Here is a 27,008-nt window from a genome sequence, read left to right on the forward strand (position 1 = left end):
TCAAACAATAATCATGGCTTTTATTAGCAGAAACTCGTGGTAAAATAATGAAAGACAATATATGCATATACAGTAGAGATAATGCACAGCCAATGTTAGTACAGCAAGGCTCGCCAGAGGGGAGACAGGCAGCTTGAAAGACATTCACCACAGAAACATTGTATATATTTTGTTCACAATGACAGCATCAACCCAGAAACTCCCATTAACAGAACACCTCATGGGGTGAAGGCTGTGGGATCCTTTATTTAAAAATACTAAATTGGCTAACTTTCTTTCCTGACTCCTCCGGGCTATCGTTAGACGGATCCAACACAAGCACTTGGGGCACCTGTTGAAAGACTGTGAGTGGGAACAGCATCCTGGTGTCATAAACGTCAGCCCAGAACAGCAGGCACCCCAGGTACATCCTGGATGTAGACCTGCTGGCCTGCCCCCTGCCGCACCATGGGGTAGCACAGCGACAGACATCTGGGCTCTGTGCCTGGGGAGCGCCCAAGCATGAGGGCAAGGCATGGGATGCGCAAGCCAAGAGAGGTCTGTGGCACCTGATGGATGACCTTGCACTGCCTGCTCGCAGATGTTGGTGGTAAGGGTGCTCACATTTGCCAAATAAGCCGGAGAACCCAGGCATAGGAATCGATGACCAAACAAATTCCTTTTTCTATCCTACCCTCTGACACTGGGGAGCAGCTCCCACAGCATCCTGTCCCATTGGTAACACAACTGTTTGGTCAGGGGTGTGGGTGCTGGCGAGTGAGGTGATGGCATGAAATTTGACCATGTGCCTTGTCCAGCATTTGGACGACATTAGTGTATGTATTGACCCACCTGATCAGTATTTTTTTTAAACCTGTTTTGTCGTACAGTTATCGATTGTCTCATGATTGGCGAGTGGTGTTACCTCCGAGGGGTGGATTGTATTGGGAAGGGTTGTGGCTGTCATGTGACATCCCTGCCCCCTACTTAGTCGGAGAACACACCAGCTGCCAAACAAGGTTTGGTTCTGCCCCACCCATTAGTGCACACTTTGCTGTTGGACACATGTAAATGACCTGGATTCCACTCTCCAGCCTGCCTGTACTTGGCCTTGGGCCATTTGCTGTTGTAATTAGATTAACCCTCCTGCCACTGAGCTATTGGCCCCCCAGTAAATGATATGGGCTTGTCCCTCCAGCACCAGAGGTGCCACGTGTTCTTTGTTTTCCCTCTTTGCCAGCTTGGGACCACCCTGCTTCACTCCAGGCTTAGAAATGTGGAAGGGTGCTGGAGAAACTGTTGGTAAGATGTGCACTTGAAAAGAGTTGGGAGTGTTTAATTAGTGTCCCTTTTGTAGCATAGAGCCGTGCCTGCACTGAGTCGAGGGGTGGTGGGGCATCATAGTAATTTTATCCTGATCATTGTATGTGTACCTGTTGTGTGTGTGCGTGCTCTGCATTAGTTGCCTTCTGTAAATAAAATCCTTCCCTACATCAAAACTGTGTTCAGAGGCCTTGCCTTTGAGACCTACCAAACCTGTTTGCTCACTCAAAGCAAAAGGTAACAATGCCATCAGTTCTGATGCATTGTTTGTATTTAGTTTATTTGTATATTGATGTGGTACATAAATGTAAATAGACTGTTATAGGAGAAAAGACATTGTTTGAAAATGTTTATAATTGCAGTGGAGAGGTTCTTTAACAGTCTGTACAGGTTTTGAGGTCTTTCTTCCTTCAGAATGTCCACTTGTTCAGCCTTTTCTCCTGAGAGTTTGAAGTTACACTAATATTACTCCCAGAAAAAAAATCTTGATCGATTTCAATCTTTGCAGTTTATCCACCATGAAAACAAAAATTAATTACTTATGTGTATTTATGTTACTTCTGCTGTACAAACAGTTAATTACTAAAATAGAATATTTTTGCTAAGAATTTACAATCCCAGGCAAATTTTAATGAAATAGGGCGAATCTAATATTTTTACCTAAAATAATTGTTTTCAAGATGCGACATTTACTCTTAGTGGGGCTAACATGTACTAATAATGGAAATTCTGTTTTCATCATAATTTAATAATTAGCTTATTATAATTTTGCTCTATGTATTTAGTTATTATTTATTTCTGGAAAGTGGATATTTCTGGCAAGGACAGCTTTTATTTCCAATCACTACTTCCTCAATAAATATGCTGAACAATTTTTTGAACTGCAATGAAATGTTACAGATCAAGCATTAGAAGGAGGGACTCGACTGGGCAGACTTTTTGACCAGTAGACAAGAGGTAACAAAATGGCCTGGAATGTTGCACCTCTTCTGTGATTTATTTCTGAAGCAAGATGCTGTGTGACTAAAGAATCTTTAGAAGATTCCTGTGACTTGTTGCCTTTGTCCTGTGGCATTGAGGACAAGGGTTTAGAAAATTCTATCAAAGAACCAACTTCTGTTATTGTGTGTCAGTGATTATGGGGAATGGATGGATGCCAGTCAAGCAAGCAGTTTTGTTTGGTGAGTACAGTATGAGATTCATGAGTGTTGCTGGAGATAAATAGCCACCATTTACCTGGATGACTTTTCTAAATCACTGGATACTGCAGTTTTAAATGACAAGAGATATAACATTCATATAGAATTACCCTGCCTTGAATACCATCTTCCAGAGAATATACAAAAGACAAATAATGATTAATGAAAAGATTAATCTGAATAACCGCTCAGAGCTTCTCTACTGATACTGTAGCTCTGTGGGTGTTATTTATTGAGAATTTGGCTTTTGTACTAATGAAGCCAACCAGGCAATGGTTTTTCCTTTTGCCACTTCCCAACTGTAAAGTGGGATGTAGTCAAAATCATTTTGTGCTTTGTGGCTGGTTAAAGTGAATTTTGTGTTATTTAGTGTTATGATGCCTCGGTTTATTTTAGGAGTGTATTTAATAAATGGCCTTAGTAAAAATTGCAGCAACTCTTTCAGGTAGGCAATAAAATACATGAGCATTAGAGGCCTGCTGAGGTTGGGTGACATTGTAATCCCCAAACAGCTCATTATCTCCTCATTAAAATCAGAGTAGCTCATGTGTGGTGTGTCATCTGTCATGAAATAGAACTTTCCGCCAACAATTTTCCCCTTGCCTTCTTTCATGGCTCTGGCCAATAAAATGTGGCCCCAAGCCACATTCTCTACATACACTGGATTTACATGAGCCTGTTTCTTTGATGTTCTCACTAGTACATTTCCATTGGCAATTGCATCATGCAAATACTCTTTCAAGAAAACACTGTTTTCACCGTAGATGTATGTGGGTCTCATGGCAGATGATACTATCTGCCCACCGTTAGGTAGTGGAGACCCATTTGCTCTTAGGATTAATTGTTCAGCTGCCAATTTCGATCTGCTGTACAAAAATATTGGTTTATGGGTGTAGATTGTATCTTCATCGCCATTGCAAATGGGATCGCCTCTTGAATTTGGCCCCATCGCTTCCATACTACTGGTGTAGATGAAATACTTCACATTGTGCTGAATGCAGGTCTCCAACAAAAGGCGACTTCCTTCCAAATCAAATGGAACAGTATAATTCAAAACAGATTAGAAGCAGAAATCATACAATAAATATTATAACATGAAAAGCCAAAACAATTGATAATAGCTTGAATCTGTAGATAATAGATATAGAATTTTAAACTTTAAAAGATTATAGAATTTAGAATACATTTTGATCCAATTTAAGTTCTATTCAAATTCTAAATTCATTTCCCAATTCACAGAGGGGTTGTTCAGAGAGGAAGTAAATAGTTTTTAAAAGTTTCAACCAGAAACCCATAGTTTCAACTTCCAAATTAAGAGGAAATTAAGAAAATAATACCCAATCCTCTCCCAGATTCATAGACTTGTAGATGTTATGTGCAGGTTATGTTCAACAAAGATTCTTTTTTTAACCATCATATTTTAGTTTTGGTCCCCAACTGCAGCTCAGACGACCTTTCCTTAATGCCCTTCAATTCGTCGCTTCAAAAATCTTTGGTCCCACAACTCAATTTGAATTATTCCAATTAGATTATGATCACATTCATCATTCACTACAACGAAGTTATTATTTTATTCTAGGAAGGGTGTTGTTGCTTCACTAAAGGAAATCAGTGGTTCAGAAGCTCAACATTTATGACAAACTTTAATGAGCTGAGAAATCTGAGAATGAATTTGCAGAAGGTAACAGGGTTAAGTGACTCTTCAGTAAAGTCACAGTTCCCTTATCACGTTCACATTTCTGAGCGCCATAGTCTACACTCGGATCCACTCTGGATATCTGCTTCTATTGTTGGCTTCTCATACTCCCTAACAGAAAATATAAATTGTCAGGAAATTAGTGCGATGTAAGGACTAAGCTTGGACAAATGAGGCTGGATGGAAAGAAGTACATTTTAAAGCCTACTCAATGAAAAGAACATTTGTTCTTGTAATGAGTGATGATGAAACAATGTCCATTTGTACAAGACCTCCTACACAGTAAAAAAAAATATTGCAAGGCACTTTACAAGAACAAACAAGATCAGATGCTCCAGAGGTCAGATATTATTTACTGGGCTGGTGGAGAGTAAGGGGGTGGGGAAATATGTGATTGCACCATTTGGAAACGAAGCATGGCCACTTCATAAACAAGGTATGGATGTTTAATTCTGCAGAGCTCACGTTCATCAGTAAACCAAGGCTGAGGAGACTTGGTGTGTCATTAAAAAACAGGCAATGGATTTGATCACAATAGACGTAGAAAGCTGCCAAAACTACACTGAAGTAGTAATTAAAATAATGAATAAGGGTCGCAGCAGGAGATGAAGGAAGGCAATGGTGTGGAGACAAAATAGATGAGGTTCAGGGAGCCATTGTGTCCATCCTGACCACTAGGGAGTTGCAGGAAAGCCACATAATCACATGGAGAAGGTGCAAACTCTGTACAGAGGTCAGGATTCACCCTGTGTTGCGCTATCGATCAACCGAATGAGACAGAGTCTTGATTAATAGGCTTTAATCACATCTCACATGTTGCTGGCCTGGTTCCAAGGCAGGTACTGAGGGAGGAGTTTGGGCGTAACAGCCTTTATGGGGATTTCTGGGAAGGAGGAGTCACAGGTTCAGGGGGCGGGCCACCCCATACGGACATACAGTGGTTGCACCATATTCATGCCTTCTTTTGAAACAAAGTCCAGCGGGGTGAAGTGATTCAATGTTCATTACAGGTTCAGCCTGCCCAGTGGTCTCATCTGTCACTGCGACTGTTGTAAGGTTTGCTGTGGCTCAGCTGCTGGTTTCTTGGTGCTGTCTTGTGTGATAGGGCTGTGCCTCCGGTGGCTGAAGGGTTTAGTTGCTCAGTCTGAGGTTGGGGTGCTGCACCGGGCACAATTAGTGGGGCCGGTCGGCCAGGGTTACCACAAGGGCATGTCGATTGGTTGGTCGAGGAGTCCCCTGCATGTGCCAGGTCTTGGATGTTACTTCACATAAGCGTATTGTGGGTTTGCGTGGAGGGAATGGACCTTCCTGACCAGTTTTATGGCATCTGATATGCCCCTAGAGCAGTACAGGGCCAGGGGTCATCAGCCAGGACATCAGTGTGGTTCCCAACTTGCTGGGAAAGGGAAAGAGCCTTTCACATGGTGTCGCATTAGTAGCTGTACAGAGTGGGGGGGGGGGGGGGGGGGGAACATGGTGGCGTGGAGCACCTCAGAGAGGACATCTTGCCACTGGAAGATGGGCAGGCCTTTCGACCTGAGGGCTAGGAGGGTTGCCTTCCAGACAGTGGGGTTCTCCCTTTCTATCTGGACATTCCCCTGAGGGTTATAATTCATGGTCCTGCTTGTGGCTAAGCCCTTGGTCAGCAGGTACTGGTGCAGCTCCTCGCTTATAAATGAGGATCCCCAGTTGCTATGGATATAACAGAGGTATCCGAACAGAGTGAATTTGCTGTTCAGTGCCTGTGGCTGTGGCCGTGTCCAGGTAGGGGATGGAAAAGGGGAAGCAGGAGTGTTCATCAATGATATTCAGGAAGTTTACGTTCCTGTTGGTGACTGGAAGGGGGCCCTTGAAATCCATGCTCATCCATTCAAATGGGGTGGGTGGCTTTGATGTGGTGGGTTTTGTCTGGCCAATAGAATTTGGATTTACACTGGACACAGACCGAATAGCTCCCGGTCAGTTCCCTGATAACCTCAACCAAGTGGGGAGGTTATGGGCTCTAACGAAGAGGTAGAGCCTGGTGACCCCAGGGTGGCAGAGGTTGTTGTGGAAGATTTGCATGTCTGCAGAAGTAGCACTTTGGGTGCTTAAGTAGTGACTTGGGACCCTGCTTCCCAAGATATCAGCGGCCGACCTCCCCACATGGCAGCTGGATTCCCTGAGGAGAAGACCTCTGCGTTCAGCTGCGCTGACTCAAGCACTTTAGCTTTTTGCAGGCTTCGATCGCCCTTTTCCAGGAGTCTCTGTCCGATGTGATCAGACTTGAATTCAGCCACACATGCATCATGTATCAGGCCTCCTAGATCGGCAGCAGCAGAGACTTCTCTGCAGTTGCAGGTTTGCCCCAACTCCCGCAGGACCCACAGGTTGCATCTCATGAAGGCGTTGAGGCAGCGCGGCCATTGATCGAATTGAGGCCTGAGGATCTTTCGGGTCCATGTCCAATTTATCCGCCTGTGTTGCCTTGTCTATGGCCAAAAATTAAGGTGATTAAATTGTAGTGCTATCAATCAACCGCATTGGACAGAGAGTTGTGATTAATAGGCTTTAATCACCTTAAGACATCAGCACATCTCACATGTTGCTGGCCAGGTTCCTACGCAGATACTGAGGGAGGAGTTTTGCCGTAACACCCTTTATAGTGATTTCTGGGAGGGAGGAATCATGGGTCCAGGGGCGGGACATCTCATACATACATACAGTGCAAACAATCCAGTGGAGCAGGAAGGCAGAGCTCAACTAGGTGACCCACTGTGATGTTGGTAAATGTCTGACTGAACATGGCATCAGTTTTCCCAACATATAATTCAGAAATGTTCTTTCTAATCCAGTGTAATTGAACGTGTGGTAAGATCATTTAGAGATTGTAGATTCCAGAAAGGCAATGGCTCAGTAAAGCAAGTAGATGCAACAGAAACAAGGATGTTGCTTTTTAATATTCCTTCCAGGAGCTATGCTTTTATGAAAAGAGCAAATTGGTCAGGACGTGACAGTGCAGAGAGGACATTCCCGGTGAACAGAAAGGAAGCTGGGACAGGAATCACACCCAGTTGGACAACAGTGGAGAATGCAGAAGATGTCAACTGCTAACTAGTTTGGAAGGACGGGGAAAAGACAGGGAGAACTTTTTCTTAATCACACAAGGTCTTATCAGTAACTTTAACCAGCTTACATGGGCAGGGGTAGAAAGCAGATTGGAAGGATTTAGTCATAAACTTTCAAAGCACTGAAAGTGGTCTTTCAGCCCATCATGTCCATGCAAATAAATAGCGATCTATATCCATATAACAGCATTGCTTCCTTGGCCTTGCTGATCCAGATTTATCTGAAATGTTGTGAGAATACCTGCCTCCGCCATCTTCTTAGGCAGGGTGTTCCAGATTGCAAACACTCGCTAATTGCTCAGAAACTTGTGCCATATAGTCTCCGGGGGATTTTTTTCTTACTAATCTTGTACATATTATCCTCCTCAGCCTCCTTCGCTCCAAGGAAAACAAAACTAAAGCTTTCCTGGCAACACCTTGATCATTTTCCTCCATAGCCTCTTGAGTGTAATCAGTCATTCCAATACCTTGGTGACCAGAACTTCACGTAATACTCCGGCTGTGCTTACACTCCACGTATTGGCTACCAAAGGTACATCCTTCTTCGCCAACTGACTTACCCATGCTCTCTCCTTCAACAATCCCAGTGTCTTTGTCAGTGCTTCCTTAGCATTCACGGTAGATGTCCTACCCTTAATATGCCCTCAAAATGCATCAGTTCATATTAATCAGGATTGCAGTCCATTGGCCATTGCCCAGCCCAACTCAGCAACTGATCAAATAGCCTAAAATTACCCTTCTCCCTATCAACACCACCACCAATGTTAATGTCATCGGCAAATGTATTAATCATACCTCCTACATTTGTCACAATGTTGTTAATCTGCACAACCAATAAAAAAGGTCCCAGCACCAATCCCTGTGGTCCAATGCCAGTCACAAGCTTCCACTAGCAAAAGCAACTCTCCATCACCATCTTTTACCAACTCAATTTTTGATCCTTCACCTCAAGAAATACCTTCAATATTGACAGATTCGATTTCTTCATTGCTGAAGTGACCCCAGACATCAATCAATGAGGCAGTGTGAATAACATGGGTCACTCCTTGGCAGGCCTTCTGCACATCTTCTTTATTCCTCACATCTCCTTTGATCACAATTAGCTTAATTCTGCTTCCAACCAAAGCTGAAAAACAAATTTTATCAAGTAAACAAAATTACATTTGTTATATCCATATTAATACACTTTTTAATGCATAGCGAACTGGGTTCATTTAACCTTTGAATATTTTGCTTTGTAACTATTTACATGTATGTGGTCTCCAAGGTTGAGCCTTTGCCTCTCATGTACTAGGATTGTGCCCATGAGGATTTTCCAAAATGTTATCTGTCAGTTTATTCATGTGGTGCTGAGACAACCAGGCGAGAAACAAGAAATAAAGTTTCATTGTAAAACGCATTATGTCGATTTTTGGCTATTTTCATTCTGGCGTTCTCCGACTGTGTCTGATGCATAATGTACACAGGTGTCACAGTTTTTTTTTTAACCTACAAACACTTCAAAACAGATCTCATTTAAAATACTGGAGCTCTGTTCAAGCTAAACAGACTGGCACCAAGAGCCTTTGCAAAAGCTTTGGGGAGTGCCCAAGTGGCATCTCTAATGGATTGTTGTTTTGAAAAGCAAAAGATGAAAGAACTCAGAGGAGTAGGTTTGGAGCTGCAGGCTCTCTGGGAGTGCTGTTTTAAGAGGGTCATGTGGTTTTTTTGCAAGCAGAGAGAGTAAAACAGGCTTTTCTCTGATGGAGAGAGAGAGATCAGTTCTGCAGTTTTACAGTTCAGCAGCAGCAGCTGGGACTGGAACAGGACAAGCTGGCAAGCCTGTGGAAAACCCCATTGTGCAGATGGGTTGTGAGTTCTTAGTTCAGCCTGGTCAAAGCCCTTGTAGTCCATACGAGAGGAGAGGACTGCTGTCTAATGTTTCACTTGAAATAGGAGAAACAGAAAGGAACTCTGTGGTGACCTGAAAGAAAGAGGTTATCCTCTGGAAAACCCTGATGGGGCAAGTTTCTTTGGCAAGACACTGAAGTGGCTGTTCAGAAGGAATTAGTTTGTGTCCAGAAGAACAAATCTCTCTCTGAAAACTGACAAGAACCATTTACCTTTCAAGCACCAAAGCCTGGTGAACTTTATAAATGTTAAATTCTGTGCACAGTCTAAGAATTGCCTGCAACCAGAGAACTTGGAGGAATGAGAAGTGAGATTGGACGGTGAACCAAAGAACTCTTCTAATTTTACACACACATTGCATACACATGCGCTTAGAATTAGAAGGGGGTTAAGTTAGGTTAGTAGGTCAATAGTGATAAGTTAATGCGTGATTCTGTTTTCATGTTTAAAGAGAATTAAAAGCAACATTTGTTTAAGTAATCATTTGTTTTGGTGAATATCTATTGCTGCTGGGTTGATGGGTCCTCTGAGCTCGTAACACATGATCCTGAGTATGTGCAGTTGAACCCAGGGATGAACAACGTATCTATGTTTCATCAGGGGTTTTAATTCTGGATGAGTGGCCACCAGGGCCGGAGCTAGGAATTGTGGGGCCCAATTAGAAAATTGATAGCGGGGCCTCTACAAAAGTCAAAATTGATGTTTTATATTTAGTGTAGTATGCCAGTCTTGGCCAAAAAGCATTAAATGCTTGATATACTCAATATTGAAAGACAATATGAAAGTTTAATTTTTTAATACAAGTTGAGACAATTACAGACCTACTGTTTATGCAGGTCTTTTAGAAACAGACTTTTCTGGCTTTTTTATTTGCAAAATCTTTCAAAATAATTTCAACATCAATGGTTTTAGTAATGTCATTTTCTATAGATAGCGTTCGCCAAATTGTTTAGTCTCTCTTGTGAAATTGTGGACCGTAAGTATGTTTTAATCAGTTCTTTCGCCCGATGCGACTGTTACGGGCATCGTTAAGTAAATCCTCAAAGCAATAAAAACATGAGGAAATGCTGTGAATCGATTGTTTACTACCAGGTATTCAAACAGAGCTTGAGTCTTACGGCACTGAAGGGAAGAAAAGTTCTCAGAGCTTCAAGTTCTTCGGCCAACAGATAACCATCCACATCTTTAGTTGTTTCAGTAACTACCCCTCCATCAGTGCTCTGTTTTAGTATGGTTTCAGTTAAAGCAGCTTCAAGGTCTGCCGTGTGTTTCCTTATTTCCGTCTTTTGTAAGCTCTGAAAGTTTTTTAAAAATCCAAATAATTTTACATGGCTTTTAAGCTGCTTAAATCTCAGCTCTAAATATTGAATAGCTCTGTCTAGCACTAAGCTGAAGCACTGAACTCTGGGCTTCTTTTGGATCATCTAAAGCTTGATCTTTTGCCTCACATGAAAACATTCTCTTCCTTCTACGTAGTTTTTTTTTCTTGAAATTGTCTAAACTCCAATGGTAATTCAACAGCTTCAGCCAATTCATTTGCATCTATTAGGACATCATTAAAACTGCCCTCTCTATAAATTCTTAGCCATGATAATAGTTTTTCAAATGACTCCATGCCTTCATCAGTGTCCTTTGTTTCACCTTGTAGTTCCTTGCTTACATAGTTAACTTTAAAAAGTACTTCATGCCAAAATATCAAAGAAACTTTTAGCTGGTTTGCTAAAAGATTCAGCTTCTGCTTTTACGTTGAGCTCATCTGTTATCTCTGATATTTCCAAAAGTGCATCATGTTCTTCTCCAACCTGATAACGAATAGCTTTAACACTACACTGATAATCCCAGTACATATTTGTTAAAAACTGCCCACCTCTTAGTTGATGCAGAGAACAAAATGTTCCCAAAAAAAAGATCCCAAAAAATGCTATAGCATTTGGACAACACTTGGCTACATCTCCAAGTAAAAGGTTATAATTGTGACATGCATAGGGTACAAAGTAAGCTCTTGAATTATCCTTCAACAGTTGTGCTTCTACTCCAGACCTTTCATGTTGCTACCATTGTAGCAAGGTCATAGCCTTGTCCTCAAACCTCTTTCACCTCTAAATTTAATTCCTTCAGTGTGTTTAATAATGTTTTATATAAATCTTCTTCTGTGCTACTTTCAACCTGCATAAACTTTATGAAATGTTCATAAACACCTGAAGGAGCCAAGTTACCATCAGAGACATAACTGATCGTTAGAGACATTTGCTCTTGGTGACTCGTATCAGGCGTGCAGTCTAAAATTCTGGCGTAGTACTTAGCTGCTTTTACGCGTTTCAGTATCTCATTCAAAACAGCTGTAGCCGTAATGTCTAGTCGTTCATTCTGAGTATCTTTTCCAAAATAGTGATTATGAATTTCGTGGGTTTTGACTTTTTGCAAATGTTCTTCAAGAACAGGTTCAAACTTTCCAAACAGCTCAACAAGACCTAAAAAGTTTCCATTGTGTACACTCTCATTACCAGTTTTTTCCTCTGTTCCTCTAAATGCTAGATTTCTCTCAGCAAGAAATTGCGAAATTGATACTAGTCTTTTGAATATTTGCTGCATGTTCATTGACGATTATTTCAAGTTCTTTGTCAGTTGTCTGTCCACTACAAAGTCTTTGGTGCAACTCCCAGAAACTCCGTGTGGCTTCCAAATGGTTTTTAGAATTTTCATGCTCACACAACCTTGTTGTTGAATCCACTTGTTGATCGTGCGCTGGTTGTGTTCTTACTAAAAAGTTTACAATAAAAGCAATAAATTCTATCAGCAGACTGAGAGTATATAATCCAAGGTCTTTCAACACACTCCCCATTTGGAAGTTTCCTCTTACAGTGAAACTTTGAAAAACATAATCCCCTTTCATTTCGTGGAAAGTTTTTTAGCTGATTTTCTAGTCGAATGTCTAGCGCTAGTTTGTCGCTAGAGATTTGGCTCGAAAATCGTCGATAAAACTGATGCATGTAATGGATTAAATTCGCCCCCGAAGAAAACAATTTCCGCATGGTCAAGCTAAACTGCACCTGTTCCAAATCACCAAAAACATGAAATAGGCGATATTAAGCCCTGGCAGTGCAATAGCACAGTTAGTAACAGTCGCCTAGTACTATTTTGATACTAAATCAAACCACTGCAAAATGATGAAACAATGACAGAGGCAGCCTTACCAAGAATATCCAGATCTTGTAAAGATGAATAACCCTGACGTGTACAGAACATGCCCCCCCCCCATAGCTGAATAACCTTGTAAACCAGCTCATAAAGATGTAAGCTATAACCCCCAAGCGACCTAGTCTAGTAAAGATCAACTTAAACTAACCTAACTTCAGGGTTATTCATCTTTACAAGACCCGAATATCCTAACCAATTCCATCTACGATTGCTAATATTGTCAGAAATTCTACACTTTGGCCTAAGCTATTTACGTTCAGGCTAACTGCTTAAGCCTAGGCTATAGGCTAGGCCCCAGGCTAGCATGTCACTATCTCAATCTCATATTAAAGTGTAAGTTCTCTTATTGATCAGCCTAAAGCCCGTTTTGATCTTGATAATAATAAGAGAAGCTTCATCAGCTCCGAAATACATCTATCTTACTGGGTCAAATAGGAGGCCTATAGCCAGTAGTTTAATCGAAGACATATTTCCTAAAAATATTTAAATATAAACTGGTGGACATCAACTTAAGAAAAACAAGCCATTTCCACCTTCGCCCAACTTGGGGGTTGGCCAATATCCATCAATCCACTGACAAATTTCAACTGAGCAGCTTCATCATAGTTTAAAAAATGAGGTAACTGAGGTCCACCTAATGCATATTTCCATGCAAGTCTATGCAAAGCAACTCGTGCTAATTTTCCCTTCCGCAAAAATTCCTGCACCTCCCTGTTCAAATCCTGAAAAAAGCCCTTTGAAAATAAACATGATATCGACTGAAATAGATATTGGATTCGAGGAAAAATATTCATTTTAATACAATTTACTTGACCAATTAACGCTAACGGAAGATCTTTCCATTTAATCAAATCCATTTTAATCCTTTTAATAAAGGAACATAATTTAATTTATATAAAGACTGATCATCTGCATTGACTATTACTCCTAGATATTTAATTCTATCTGACCATTTTAATTTTATAATATTTTTACATTCTGAATAATCTCCTTCCCAAACTGGCAATATTTCACTCTTATCCCAGTTTACTTTGTATTCAGATATCTGTATCTGTCTGTATGTGGGCTCTCTCTGTATGTATGCTGTGTGTAACAGTGGGCTCTGTAATGTGGGCTGTCTGTATGTGTAAGTACACTGCTTTGCACTGTAGACTGAAGATCGCTATTTCTTAAGATTTTTCTGGTACGATCAGATGATAAATGAACTTGAACTTTGATTCTGTCAGAGTGAAATTAAAATTCATGCCTCCAATCAATTGACCCCAAGAGCTTTGCCTAATAATCCTGTAACAACTATTACACCCAACATTGGGCTATTATAGAGCTTTTATTTAATACACCCTACAAATTAAAAAGTAACTCGAAGCTGATACAATTGGGTTGATAATCCTCCAATCAGTTGTTACTGTGTGGTGATACAACCACCAACCTACTGCAGGGGGCGATCTCTGTACCTGCAGGAAGACCACCTAAGGGGCTGACTCCACCTTGTCAATCAGCCAACCTGAATGTAGACATGAGCGGCCCCTCCTGAGCCAGTCACATCGGAGCCACCAAAGCATGAACTAGTGCTCAGACTTTTACTGGAATAAAGCCTGTTGTACAGTTTTGTGTTTGCTTGCTGCTACCTCGGCGCACCACAATTTATTCCAGTAAAATTTTAAAGAACAACCATGGGGAGAACTTCCTGTCGATCGGGAGCCTAGAGATCAACCCTCAACACCCGGAAGCCTAAGCACACTTCAAGATCTGGAGGCATCATCCTAACACAGGCGGAGGTCATCAACACAAAGCGACTCTTGGTGATCCACACCAAGCAGGGCCCTCGAGCATTCCAGGAAATCAAGGACTGCGCAGACTACGAACCAGGGTTGGCTGTCCTGGAGAGCATGTACAAGCCCTTGATAAATGTGGTCTATGCCAGGTACCTGCTCAACATCAGGTCTCAGCAGCCAGGTGAGTGAGCAGATGCTTCTCTGGGGCCCTACAGGAGCTAGCCTCCCCATGCCTGACCAGGACCGGGATGACCAAAGGGGAAGTGAAGCGATTGATCCAGGACACCTGTGTGCAAGGGCTGCGCTCGATGAGCACCCGGCAGAAACTGCTAGAAGAAAACATCACCTCACTGGCCAAGACAATGGAGGTGATCCACTCCCTGGGGGCTGTAGCTCTTCATGCTGTGGTTTGCGATGCATGACTCCCCCAACCTCCGGTCTGGCAGATGCAGATGACCACCGTAGCCAAAGGGCCACACGTGGAGGAGACTATTGCTGCTGCCGGCCCTGCGCCCCTGTAAGTACTGTGGTTCCCGGTGTGGGTCAGGCAGGCGAACCCGCAAAGGCTGCCCAGCGAGGAACTCGTACTGCTCCTAATGCATGAAGATGTGCCTTTCCAGACCCATCGGGAGCGCGGCGGTCGTCCGCGACCAGCTGGGAGTCCACCCGAATGCCGCCACATGCAAGGACCGGGCGACGCCATCACTAGCCCTGACACTTTCGGCCACACCACCGACGTCACTCCCGGCCCAGCCACCGACCCGCACTGCTGCAGTGTGCTCACCCTGGGAACTACCATCTCCCCCACCACCCCACCCCCCAGACGACTTCCACCCACACCGAAGATGTCACTTCCACCCACACCGAAGACATCACCTCCTGTCTCACTGCCAGTTGGGTTGCCCAACTTTACTGATGTCACGTGCGTCTGCCAGGCGCCACCATTACCCACCCGACACACCCCACGCCTGGGAAGAAAGCCGTTGGCCACTATTCACCTCGTCCATCGGGGAGCAGCAACTCGAACCCAGAGATGGTCCTAGCGTTCACCACCTTAAAAAGGGACATTCTCGGGCACTCACTGATGCACATCGCTGTCAATGGGAAGGTAATAAAGTGCCTGTTAGATAGTGGTAGTACTGAGAGCTTCGTGCACCCGAAGCTCAAAATCTACCCCACAAACTTTCCTATTGCTTTTGCAGCCCAGGACCGCTTTATCACAGCCCTCGGCGCTGCTCAGTGCATTTGACAGGGGTGGGGGGGGGGGGGGTGCAGGAACACACCATAGGGTTCAGGCTCCTGGTTATGCTCAAGCTCTGTGCCAATCCTCTTAGGGCTGGACTTCCAGTGCCACCTCCAAAGCCTCACCTTTGCCTTAGGCGGCCCCTCCCCTCGCTCACACTCCACAGCACACAGCTCAGCAACTGCCCCCAATCCACCTGCGGCCTCTCCATGCTACGGATAACCCCTCCTACCCTCTTCAACTACCTCACGTCAGATTGCAAGCCCATAGCTGCCAGGAGCAGGTGCTACTGCGTGTTCGACAGGGCCTTCATTAAGGCAGAAATGAGGTGGCTTCTGGTGGAAGGTATCCTAGAGCCCAGCACCAGTCCCTTGAGAGCTCGTCCAAGTGGTAAAAGAGGGTAGGAAATCAATGGTAATCGATTATAGCCAGACCATAAACCGGTACACCCAGCTGGACGTCTACCCCCTAGCGCGAATAGCCAACATGGTCAATGAGATAGCCTGCTATAAGGACTTCTCGACAATTGACCTACCACCAGATCCCTATCTACGCCCAGGATAAATCACATACTCCCTTCGAGACAGACAGGTGCTTCTACCAGTTCCAACGGGTTCCGTTTGGGGTCACTAACGGGATCTCTGTTTTCCAGTGGGAGTTGGACTGCATGGTAGACTGGCACAACCTAAGAGCGACCTTCCCATATTTAGAGAATGTCACCATCTGCGGCCACGACCAGCAGGACCATGATGATAACCTGGAGAGATTTGTCCAGACGGCCGAGGAGCTGAATCTCACTTACAACAAAGAGAACTGCGTGTTCAGCACCACCCGCCTCGCCATCCTGGGGTACATCATGGAACATGGCGTCTTCGGTCCTGATGCAGAAGGCATGCGTCCACTATTGGAACTGCCTCTTCCCTACATGCTTAAGGCCCTCCGCAGGTGCCTTGGACTTTTACTCCCAGTGGGTCCCCTGTTTCTCGGAGAAGGTCCGCCCACTGGCCCAAGCCACCACCTCTCCCCCCGCCCCCGATGCCACGATGCTGCCGAGGATGAGGACATCCCATTCCAGGTGGAGGCCGATGCCTCTGATTTTGCCCTCGCAACCATCCTCAACCATGGGGGGGTGACCTGTGGCCTTTTTCTCCAGGACTCTCCACGGTTCTGAGCTCGGACACTCCACCATTGAAAAGGCGGTCTGCCACTGGCACAACTACCTGGCAGGCAGGAGGTTCACCCTCCTCACCGACCAATGCGGAGTGGCTTTCATGTACAATGTTAGAATTATTTTTACTGTGGTTACAAACAAGTTTTAAAATGTTCCCTGCTTGAGTGACAAAGAAGTTGACAAAGATTCCATTGATTGTCATAGTAATAAAACTGTGTCATACTACAGGAAATTTCTCTTTGCCTGCTGCAAGGCAGACAGATTCCCCCACCCCGGCAGGAATTGCCTGGTGCCTCTTACGGTCAGGGGTGTGGCGCTCGCTACTGGAGCTCACCAGAGCCCTTTTCATGGGCCAACTCCACCACCTTCTTCTCACTATTTTTGGTGAGCTTTGGCTCCTAAAAACAAAGCACATCCTGGTTCTGATACCTGACAGTCTCCAGCCCAGCAAGAGCCTCCCGACAGGTCTCCTGAAGCCCCAGATTCCATGGGCTCCTCGCCTCAAATGGCCAGCAGCCCACTCCATGCGCTGCTACGTTAGCTGCAGACCCCTTTCCCTGGTCACCGTCCCCTCAGGTCATCTCCAATCAGACCAGGGTTGGGGTTGGGGGGGGGGGAATCTTCCTGTCCTCTCATGCCCTGCTCCAGTCCTCAGCTTCCCTGGAGTCTGCAGCCCCTCTACGCTGCTGGCAGTTAATAGGCGCCACCATCTAGGGCGGTGGGATCTCGACTAACATCCCCATCGGCTCCAATGGGCTGTTCAAAGCTGGTGCGGAGCCGGGGAGCCGGGGGCGTGGCGTTATGGCGTAGAGACTAGACGTGTGATCCCTGTCCTCCCTGGTCAGACTTTTAAGTGCCCGTTTTTTAACCCTTTATATAAAACTTTAATTTTTAGTTTGCTATCTTAGTGTCATTATAGCTGCTAATGTAAAAAAAACTAAGTCTCAGATACAAAAGAAAATACAGTTTTGAAATGCAGAGGACAAAAGAAAATACAGTTTTGAAATGCAGAGGAATTGGGGCCTAAACGACCTGGAGCAGCCTCTTACTTGATTTCAGCGATCTCCAAGCCTCAACGATCAACGGGTGGGGACAAAAGTTAAAGCAACAGTTACTTACCAATCTCAAGATGGCGCTGGTTCAACCCGTTTTCTGGAGGAAGAAGCGCGCTCCCGAGAAGCTGGGCACAAGCCTGGAGGCTTGTTGCAAAGAACAACCCCTTTGGAAGCGATCCGGGGAAAGCAGAGAAAGAGGACTGTAATGTTAGACACAGAGTCTATAGTGACTGTGGATGTGAGTAACCCTACTAATTACGGAGGATTTCGTAATTTTATTAAAAAATGGTTTGGGGGGAGGACAGCGGCGACCCCCTGAGGAAGTCGGGGGGCCGTCATTGGGTGTCCAAACCCGCAGTAAAACAGCTAAAATGCTGCCCTTTGAAGTACAAACAGAAGAGGACTTATCTTACTTGGCTACTGTACAGGAAATGGAAGAAGAGCTGGAAGAAAGTGAGTTACAAATTACAGAAGCGGATTCTGCATTCCAAACTGTATCTCAGCCTGTTTACATGATGCTTGAAGATATTGCTTCCTATTTGGATATCATTACTGGTCAATTGAACCAGCTGATTCAAATGAATAGAGATATGAGATCAGATTTAACTGCGGTTAAGGCAGAAGCTAAAGAAAATTGGGAAAATTTTTAAAAATTTGAAACTTCCTTTTCTGAATGTAAACATACAATCCAATACAGAAACAATAGTAAAGGTGGGAAAGAGAATTAACAAAAAAAATAGACTATTTGGAAAATCAAAGTAGAATAAATAATGTGAAAATTGTGGGTCTGCCGGAAGGTATAGGTCAAGATCCTGTCAAATTTTTTAAAAATTGGATCCCTCAGATTTGCTACTTTTAATGTTCAGGGATTAAATAACCCGATTAAGCGCAAGAGAGTTTTGGCATATATCAAAAAGATAAAAATTGATGTTGCTTTTCTACAGGAGACACATTTGAATGAAAAAGAAATTATGAAATTGAAGAGAGATTGGGTTGGACATTTTTTTTCTTCATTTCACTCTAAAGCTAAGGGAGTAGTAATTTTGATACATAAAAATTTACCTTTTGAATTACAATCATTAAATTTATTTTTTCTGAGGATGACTGAGGATATATCATCATTTACACAAGTACAATACAGGACGATATTGATGAGGTTAATGTATCACAGTGGTTGCCAAAGTTCCTATTTATTGTCCGAGTACATGCATGACATCCCTCCGATTCTTTTTTCTGCAGGCGCGACAAAATTAATAATTATCGGTAACTGTAAACTATGCTCAAAGAAAAAAATGTTAACTAAAAGTCACTGTATATGTGTGAAAAAGAAAAAGTGTATATCATGGCTAACGTGATTTATGGTGTGAAAAATAAAAAATTTAAAAAAAATTTAAAAAAAAATGTTAACTAAGGCAGAAATCTCAACAAATGATACAAATGCAGAAGTGTGATGTTTAATTATTGTAATAATGAAACTTTGTTCTTTTAAAACAATTATTTATTAGCTAGAACACCAACAGACAAGACCTCATGAAGGCATCCATTTTGAATCTACCCAAGATGCAACAGCTCATCTCCCCAGTGGTCAGGATTAGGACTTGCACTCTTATCAGTTAGCTATCTGTCATGATCGTGTTTCTTTCTTTGGCTTGGCTTTGCGGACGAAGATTTATGGAGGGGGTAAAAAGTCCACGTCAGCTGCAGGCTCGTTTGTGGCTGACAAGTCCGATGCGGGACAGGCAGACACGATTGCAGCGGTTGCAGGGGAAAATTGATTGGTTGGGGTTTGGTGTTGGGTTTTTCCTCCTTTGCCTTTTGTCAGTGAGGTGGGCTCTGCGGTCTTCTTCATAGGAGGTTGCTGCCCGCCAAACTGTGAGGCGCCAAGATGCACGGTTTGAGGCGTTATCAGCCCACTGGCGGTGGTCAATGTGGCAGGCACCAAGAGATTTCTTTAGGCAGTCCTTGTACCTTTTCTTTGGTGCACCTCTGTCACGGTGGCCAGTGGAGAGCTCGCCATATAACACGATCTTGGGAAGGCGATGGTCCTCCATTCTGGAGACGTGACCCATCCAGCGCAGCTGGATCTTCAGCAGCGTGGACTCGATGCTGTCGACCTCTGCCATCTCGAGTACTTCGACGTTAGGGATGTAAGCGCTCCAATGGATGTTGAGGATGGAGCGGAGACAACGCTGGTGGAAGCGTTCTAGGAGCCGTAGGTGGTGCCGGTAGAGGACCCATGATTCGGAGCCGAACAGGAGTGTGGGTATGACAACGGCTCTGTATACGCTTATCTTTGTGAGGTTTTTCAGTTGGTTGTTTTTCCAGACTCTTTTGTGTAGTCTTCCAAAGGCGCTATTTGCCTTGGCGAGTCTGTTGTCTATCTCATTGTCGATCCTTGCATCTGATGAAATGGTGCAGCCGAGATAGGTAAACTGGTTGACCGTTTTGAGTTTTGTGTGCCCGACGGAGATGTGGGGGGGCTGGTAGTCATGGTGGGGAGCTGGCTGATGGAGGACCTCAGTTTTCTTCAGGCTGACTTCCAGGCCAAACATTTTGGCAGTTTCCGCAAAGCAGGGCGTCAAGCGCTGAAGAGCTGGCTCTGAATGGGCAACTAAAGCGGCATCGTCTGCAAAGAGTAGTTCACGGACAAGTTTCTCTTGTGTCTTGGTGTGAGCTTCCAGGCGCCTCAGATTGAAGAGACTGCCATCCGTGCGGTACCGGATGTAAACAGTGTCTTCATTGTTGGGGTCTTTCATGGCTTGGTTCAGCATCATGCTGAAGAAGATTGAAAAGAGGGTTGGTGCGAGAACACAGCCTTGCTTCACGCCATTGTTAATGGAGAAGGGTTCAGAGAGCTCATTGCTGTATCTGACCCGACCTTGTTGGTTTTCGTGCAGTTGGATAATCATGTTGAGGAACTTTGGGGGACATCCGATGCGCTCTAGTATTTGCCAAAGCCCTTTCCTGCTCACGGTGTCGAAGGCTTTGGTGAGGTCAACAAAGGTGATGTAGAGTCCTTTGTTTTGTTCTCTGCACTTTTCTTGGAGCTGTCTGAGGGCAAAGACCATGTCAGTGGTTCCTCTGTTTGCGCGAAAGCCGCACTGTGATTCTGGGAGAATATTCTCGGCGACACTAGGTATTATTCTATTTAGTAGAATCCTAGCGAAGATTTTGCCTGCAATGGAGAGCAACGTGATTCCCCTGTAGTTTGAGCAGTCTGATTTCTCGCCTTTGTTTTTGTACAGGGCGGCCCCAGTCCAGGCACAGGGAGAGCAGCAGCGGCCCCGGCCCTGGTCCGGGCGAGGGGTAGACGGCGGCGGCCCCGATACGGGCAGGAGCAAGGGGGAGACGGCGGCCCCGGCCTCGGTCGAGTGAGGCAGGCGGCGGCCCCCGTCCGGGCACAGGGAGAGCAGCAGCGGCCCCGGCCCCGGTCCGGGCGAAGGGTAGACGGCGGCGGCCCCGATACGGGCAGGAGCAAGGGGGAGACGGCGGCTCCGGCCTCGGTCGAGTGAGGCAGGCGGAGGCCCCGGTCCGGGCAGGGAGTGGGAGGCGGCGGCCCCAGTCCGGGCACAGAGAGAGCAGCAGCGGCCCCGGCCCCGGTCCGGGCGAAGGGTAGACGGCGGCGGCCCCGATACGGGCAGGAGCATGATCGTGTTACTTGATCGATAAATGTTCGTTATGCAATGGTTAATTGTAATTTTTTACACCAATTGTATTTAACACCTGAAAAGTTTTTTAAAAATATGGTTTTAGTGAATCAGACTATTGCTTTAGATGCAGTAATTCAGTTGGAACTTTTTTTTCATGCTGTTTGGTTATGTGTACGTATCTTTTTGGAAATCAATTCAACTCCTTTTAGAACATTTGTATAAGATTAAAATATTTTTAGATCCGACAATATTTTAGTTGGGTAAGTTGAAACCTTTAAAAGATTTGGGACTAGATAAATTTTAGATTGCTTTTGTATATTTAGCTTTATCTGCAGCAAAAAATGTAGAGCAAGTACATGGAAAAATGCTAATGTGATTGATATTCACAGATGTCACGAGATGAAAACTTGTTTGGTCATGAAAAAAATTATGTATGTTTTACATAATTATTCTTTTTTTCTTAATAAGTGGTCTTTATATTGAGAATATTTACATTTAAATTTACTTTGATTAGATTTTAATGAATATCTTTTAGTTTATATTTTAATTTTTTTTTCTTTTTGGCTCTCCTAAAGAGAGCTGGCTGAGAGAGGGGGGAGGGGTTCTTTTCTTTTTTCCTTTTTATATTAAACATTTTTTATTGTTCACAATATGAATCTTTTTCTCACTGTATGTAATAACCTTGTTAAATGAATAAATAAAGTTGTGAAAAAAAAAGCTGGTGCGGAGCCGAGAGCCAGTGGGAGCACTGCTCCTCCACTCTCGCTTCCCGTGGGGCCGCACCAGTCGCAGTAGAAAAGTCTTTGCTATTTTTATACTCAATTGTATTCCTTCTAGATTTCAGACATTTTCCAGTGAGCACAATTTTCAAAAAGCCAATATTCAGAAGTGAAATAATTTTCTGGAATGATCTGTGTACTGGGGCGTACCTTGCAAACGTTCCTTATAGTCGTCTTGTATCACTTTGTCAAACATTCTGACCTCCGAGACATCACAAGCTTTTTCAATCAGAAGTTTTATGATGACTTTTCCAAGAAATCCGCACCCTCCTGTAACGAGGTAGACGTCTCCAGAGCCCGACATCCTGTAGGTTCAGTGTGCACAGTTTCATGGAAAGTGAGCCAAATTCTTTCTTCTGCAGGGAGGACAGGATATAATTTGTTTTTATGTGCCTAAATTATCATTGAAGAACTCCTCCCCCTTGACATAATCCCTGATGTCAGCTACAAAAAGGCTGCTACATATTTTGCCTTGTCTCTTCATTTGCAAGCTATCAGCAAGGACAAATGACATAATTCTTTCATAAGCATCCAAAGAAAGAAACAGTTAATGAACACGCAAGTTGTCCTTGATCCCAGAAGTCCATTCAACAAGAGAAGAGGCTCAGAGAAATAAATTATGTCTCAAAATAAATCAGGTAGAATATTCGTTCAGCATCTGGTTTGAGGAAAATAGTGGTAACTGCAGCAGATTGAGAAGTGGAGTGAAGACCGTCTCACCTCTTTGCAGAATTAAAATTCACGAGGAATATGTGGTTTCCCAACAGCACTGTGAGGGCCCAGGTGCACACAGAGTCAGACATCAAGAACTGCTGGTGAAAGATGCACTTAAGTCAGCTTTTTTTTAAAAATTTTCACACTATGAACCATATTGACCAAAATACACACAAACATTTCCCTCTTGAATATACAGTCATTTTCTCCCGTTTTCCCCCCCTCCCTTCCCACCCCCCTCCCCACCCACTCAATGTTCAACATATATAATACATTAAACCCATTAAACAATGTCATCACACAATGAAAATTGTGTCATCTACTTTTACAGACTGGGTCAGTTCATTTCATCTTCTTCTCCTCATTCTATCATTTTAGGGGATGGAGGTCCGCGGTAGGCCCTCTCTGTTGTGTTTCATGTACGGTTCCCAAATTTGTTCAAATACTGTGACTTTATTTTTTAAATTGTATGTTATTTTTTTCCAAAGGAATACATTTATTAATTTCCATGTACCATTGCTGTACTCTCAGGCTCTCTTCTGATTTCCAAGTTGACATTATACATTTTTTTGCTACGGCTAAGGCTATCATAATAAATCTTTTTTGTGCTTCATCCAAATTGAGGCCTAGTTCTTTACTTCTTATATTACTTAGAAGAAAGATCTCTGGATTTTTTGCTATGTTGCTTTTTGTGATTTTATTTAATACCTGATTTAGATCTTCCCAAAACTTTTCCACTTTCTCACATGCCCAAATTGCATGTACTGTTGTTCCTGTTTCCTTCTTACAGCTGAAACATCTATCTGATACTGTTGGGTCCCATTTATTTAAATGTTGGGGCGTGATATATAGCCTGTGTAACCAATTATATTGTATCATGCGTAACCTCATGTTTATTGTATTTCTCATAGTTCCAGAGCATAAGCTTTTCCCATATTTCATTTTTTTATCTGTATGTTTAGATCTTGTTCCAACTCACTTAAGTCAGCTTGAAACCTGTCCGTCTCTCAGCCCTCGGAGATGTCCGTACAGAATTACTGCTGACTAGGGCATGCCAGGCTGCAGGTCTCCATGCTGAGGGACACACAGACTTGCGCAGCCCACATGAGGGCACTGCAGGGAAGGACCACAGCCTAAAGTCCTTCCATTACCAGGCATTGAAGGGCTAATACTGAGGGGAAGCCCTTCAAACAACAAAAGGGAATAAGGACCATGTGCCACAGTGGTGGCAAAAATGAAGGTGTCAATGTCCAATTGGATTGAGTGACTGTCTATGATCAGGCATCAATACATCCATGTCTTCACCCACTGCCAAACCGTATCCGTATCCTCACACATTGCCAAACAGAGACCAGTTCCGTGTTCTCACACACTGCCAAACGGAGACCAGTTCCGTGTTCTCACACACTGCCAAACGGAGACCAGTTCCATGTTCTCACACACTGCCAAACGGAGACCTGTTCCGTGTTCTCACACACTGCCAAACGGAGACCAGTTCCGTGTTCTCACACACTGCCAAACGGAGACCAGTTCCGTATCCTCACACATTGCCAAACGGAGACCAGTTCCGTGTTCTCACACACTGCCAAACGGAGACCAGTTCCGTGTTCTCACACACTGCCAAACGGAGACCAGTTCCGTGTTCTCACACACTGCCAAACGGAGACCAGCTGCAAACTGGAGAAACAACCTATTGTGTCTGGGTGCTCCCAATAATGTGGTTTTAAAATTCAGCTGGCTCATGATTCCTAAGTCGATGCCCACAGGACAGTTTATTCAAAATTCCCATTGTCCGAAAGCGCACAAGTGCTCACTGCCGGCATTCCCAATCTCTGCTTCTTCCCCCAGGACTCCCTTTTGATGTAAAATTCAGAGGTGGAGATGGGACCGAGCATTCATCCCGTGGGTCTCGTTGATGCCTCCTCCCCGACCGATGGGCTCTGTGTGTGGGCCCTCATGATGCTGCTGGGAAACCACCTAGTCCTCCCAAATTTTCATTCTGCCAAGAGGTGAGACGGTCTTCACTCCACTTCTCAATTGGCTGCAGTTACCACCATTTTCCTTAAACCAGATGCTGAACGAATATTCTCTCACCCAATCTGATGTCAAGTGCACCAGTCAGTCCACATGAAGATTCCTCCACTGCCATCAATACAGTCCTCATGCAGGTTGGGAAACCATCTAGCCCACACATGTCAAACTCTGGCCCGCGGGCCAAATTTGGCCCGCAAGATCATTTCAAAAATGTATTAGAGGTGGCCCGCCCTGCAGTGAGAGCCCATGCTGTTTTTTGGTCATGTCACCCCCACCATCCTCCCACTTCATTGCACATCCTTCCCCATTGTAACACGAGAAATCTGTCGATGTCATCAGCCGGCAAGCCAGTTGGAAGGCTCCCCGCACAACCAGTCACTTCTCCCCCCTGTCGAGCGGTACGGCGGATGGGCGAGCGCCTGTGATTTCCCGTCGGCGCGACGGGCACGGCAGGCTGCGCACGGCCCCCGGGCAGCGCGAGCCCCGCGCGACTGGCACCGGATGGCCCTTCCACAGTGCGAGCGCACTTCTCCCGGTCGTCACGGCCTTCAGCACTTGCACCCGCGCAGACCCCAGGGACGGCTGGTTCGGCCCTGCACGTGAAGAGAGATAGTGGCTGTCTGCAAAGGCTGATCTGCAGCGCGCTGGGCCTGAGTGGGTGGGTAAGCAGGGGTGGGCAGAGGGTGTAGGTGAGGAGTAATGGGCAGGGGAAGTTATGGTGGTGCGAGGGGCAGTTAGAGGGAGGGATGAGTAAAAGGAGGAGTGGATAGGGAAAAGGTAAAAGGGGAGGGGCAGGACGAGTAGGGGAGGGGTGATTAGAGGGTGAGACGGGTAGAGGGAGGAACAGGTTGAGGGGAGAGGCAGTAGAGGGGCGTGTATAGGATGGGGTGGGTAGAGGCGGAGCGAGTGGAGTGAGGGGTGAGTAGAGGTTGGGTAAAGGACTGGGTCGAGGGTGAATAGAGGCCTAGAGCCTGAGGAGTGAGCAGGAAACGCTGAGTCCTGATGCAGGCCAAAATGGACACAGCCTGTGAATGCTGACTACATCTCCACAGGGACCAAATAGGTTTCCCTCAGGTCAAGCAAAGGGTGAACTTGAGCTACCTACTCCTGACCTGTAACATTATCCTCCTAAAGTTATATCCTAAAGTTTAACATTACATATGTTGAAAGAAGAGAAAACATGCAGATGTTGTTGAAAATTTTCAATAAATATTTGGTTCGGCCCTCGACTTAGTCCAAGTTTTTAATTTTGGCCCTCGGTGAACTTGAGTTTGACACCCCTGATCTAGCCCCATGTACGGGCAAGGGTCCCAACTCCACTTGGCATTTGGTTGGTGATGCCACGCCGACAAGGAGAACTTCAATGATGCACCCACCAGGAGTTCTTGCTGCCATGACCCTCCAATTCATGGACCTCTCTCGCTCTGTTTCCATCTCGGGAGACAAACCACCTGGACACTCAGTCCACACTTCCACCTCTTCCCATCCTCTGCCACTTCTGCACCATGATGAACCCCTCCATTCTAGGGCATCCCTTCCCAAAATGCGGCACTTCTCAGCTCCATCTCCATGTGGAATTTAAACTGGAGCGGGGAGGGGGGGGGATTTGAGGAAGATCGGGTCGGGGTGAAGATTAATTGTCCGGGGTGGGGGGTGAATGGCTGGGCTGCAAAAAGCCCCGACCAATTGGGTCCTTTATATCCAGCCGGCAGTTCCGACTCCTTCTCCCACCCCGAGCCGTAGCCCCCTCGCCCTGCCATGGGATTCCTCCTTCCCTCCCTCCACAACGGGGAGAGACCAAGAAGCCATGGTGACCTGGGTGGGGAAACCTCATTCACGCGCTGATCCGGCTGCGGCTCCGGCTCCGGCTCCGGCTCCGGCTCCGGCTCCGGCTCCGGCTCCGGCTCCGGCTCCGGGTCTGGCCGCAGCGCTCAGTCCCCCATATCCGGGTCCGGCTCCGGGTCTGGCCGCAGCGCTCAGACCCCCAGATCCGGATCCGGCCCCACTTCCGCTCCACTGCAGCCTATGGCTCTCCCCCCACCCCACACGCAGTCTTCCCCCCCACTGTGGGCGCCCAGGGCGGGACTTCCGGTCGCCGACTGACTGGGCTGCGGCGTCGCCGAGGGTGGGACTTCCGGTCGCCGACTGACTGGGCTGCGGCGTCGCCCAGGGCGGGACTTCCAGTCGCCGACTGA

The 27,008-nt window shown here is 45.2% G+C and overlaps 1 protein-coding gene across 2 annotated transcripts; it reads right to left on the reverse strand.

The window, feature by feature from the left end:
* Positions 1-26,821, reverse strand: hsd3b1 (hydroxy-delta-5-steroid dehydrogenase, 3 beta- and steroid delta-isomerase 1). Of its 2 annotated transcripts, none has more exons than XM_069888434.1 (4): positions 26,629-26,821; positions 22,216-22,421; positions 8,263-8,430; positions 1-3,524 (listed from the first exon to the last, which is right to left on the reverse strand). In XM_069888434.1, exons 2-4 carry the CDS (start codon positions 22,367-22,369, stop codon positions 2,731-2,733), a joined length of 1,116 nt encoding a protein of 371 aa, XP_069744535.1. In that variant the 5' UTR covers positions 22,370-22,421; positions 26,629-26,821; the 3' UTR covers positions 1-2,730. The 2 variants fall into 2 exon arrangements, with proteins under 2 accessions (XP_069744535.1, XP_069744536.1); XM_069888435.1 differs by lacking the exon at positions 26,629-26,821 and adding an exon at positions 22,786-22,874.
* Positions 26,822-27,008: the final 187 nt, after the last annotated feature.

Source organism: Narcine bancroftii, chromosome 7 (assembly GCF_036971445.1).
Source record: "Narcine bancroftii isolate sNarBan1 chromosome 7, sNarBan1.hap1, whole genome shotgun sequence".
NCBI classification, from domain to species: domain Eukaryota; kingdom Metazoa; phylum Chordata; class Chondrichthyes; order Torpediniformes; family Narcinidae; genus Narcine; species Narcine bancroftii.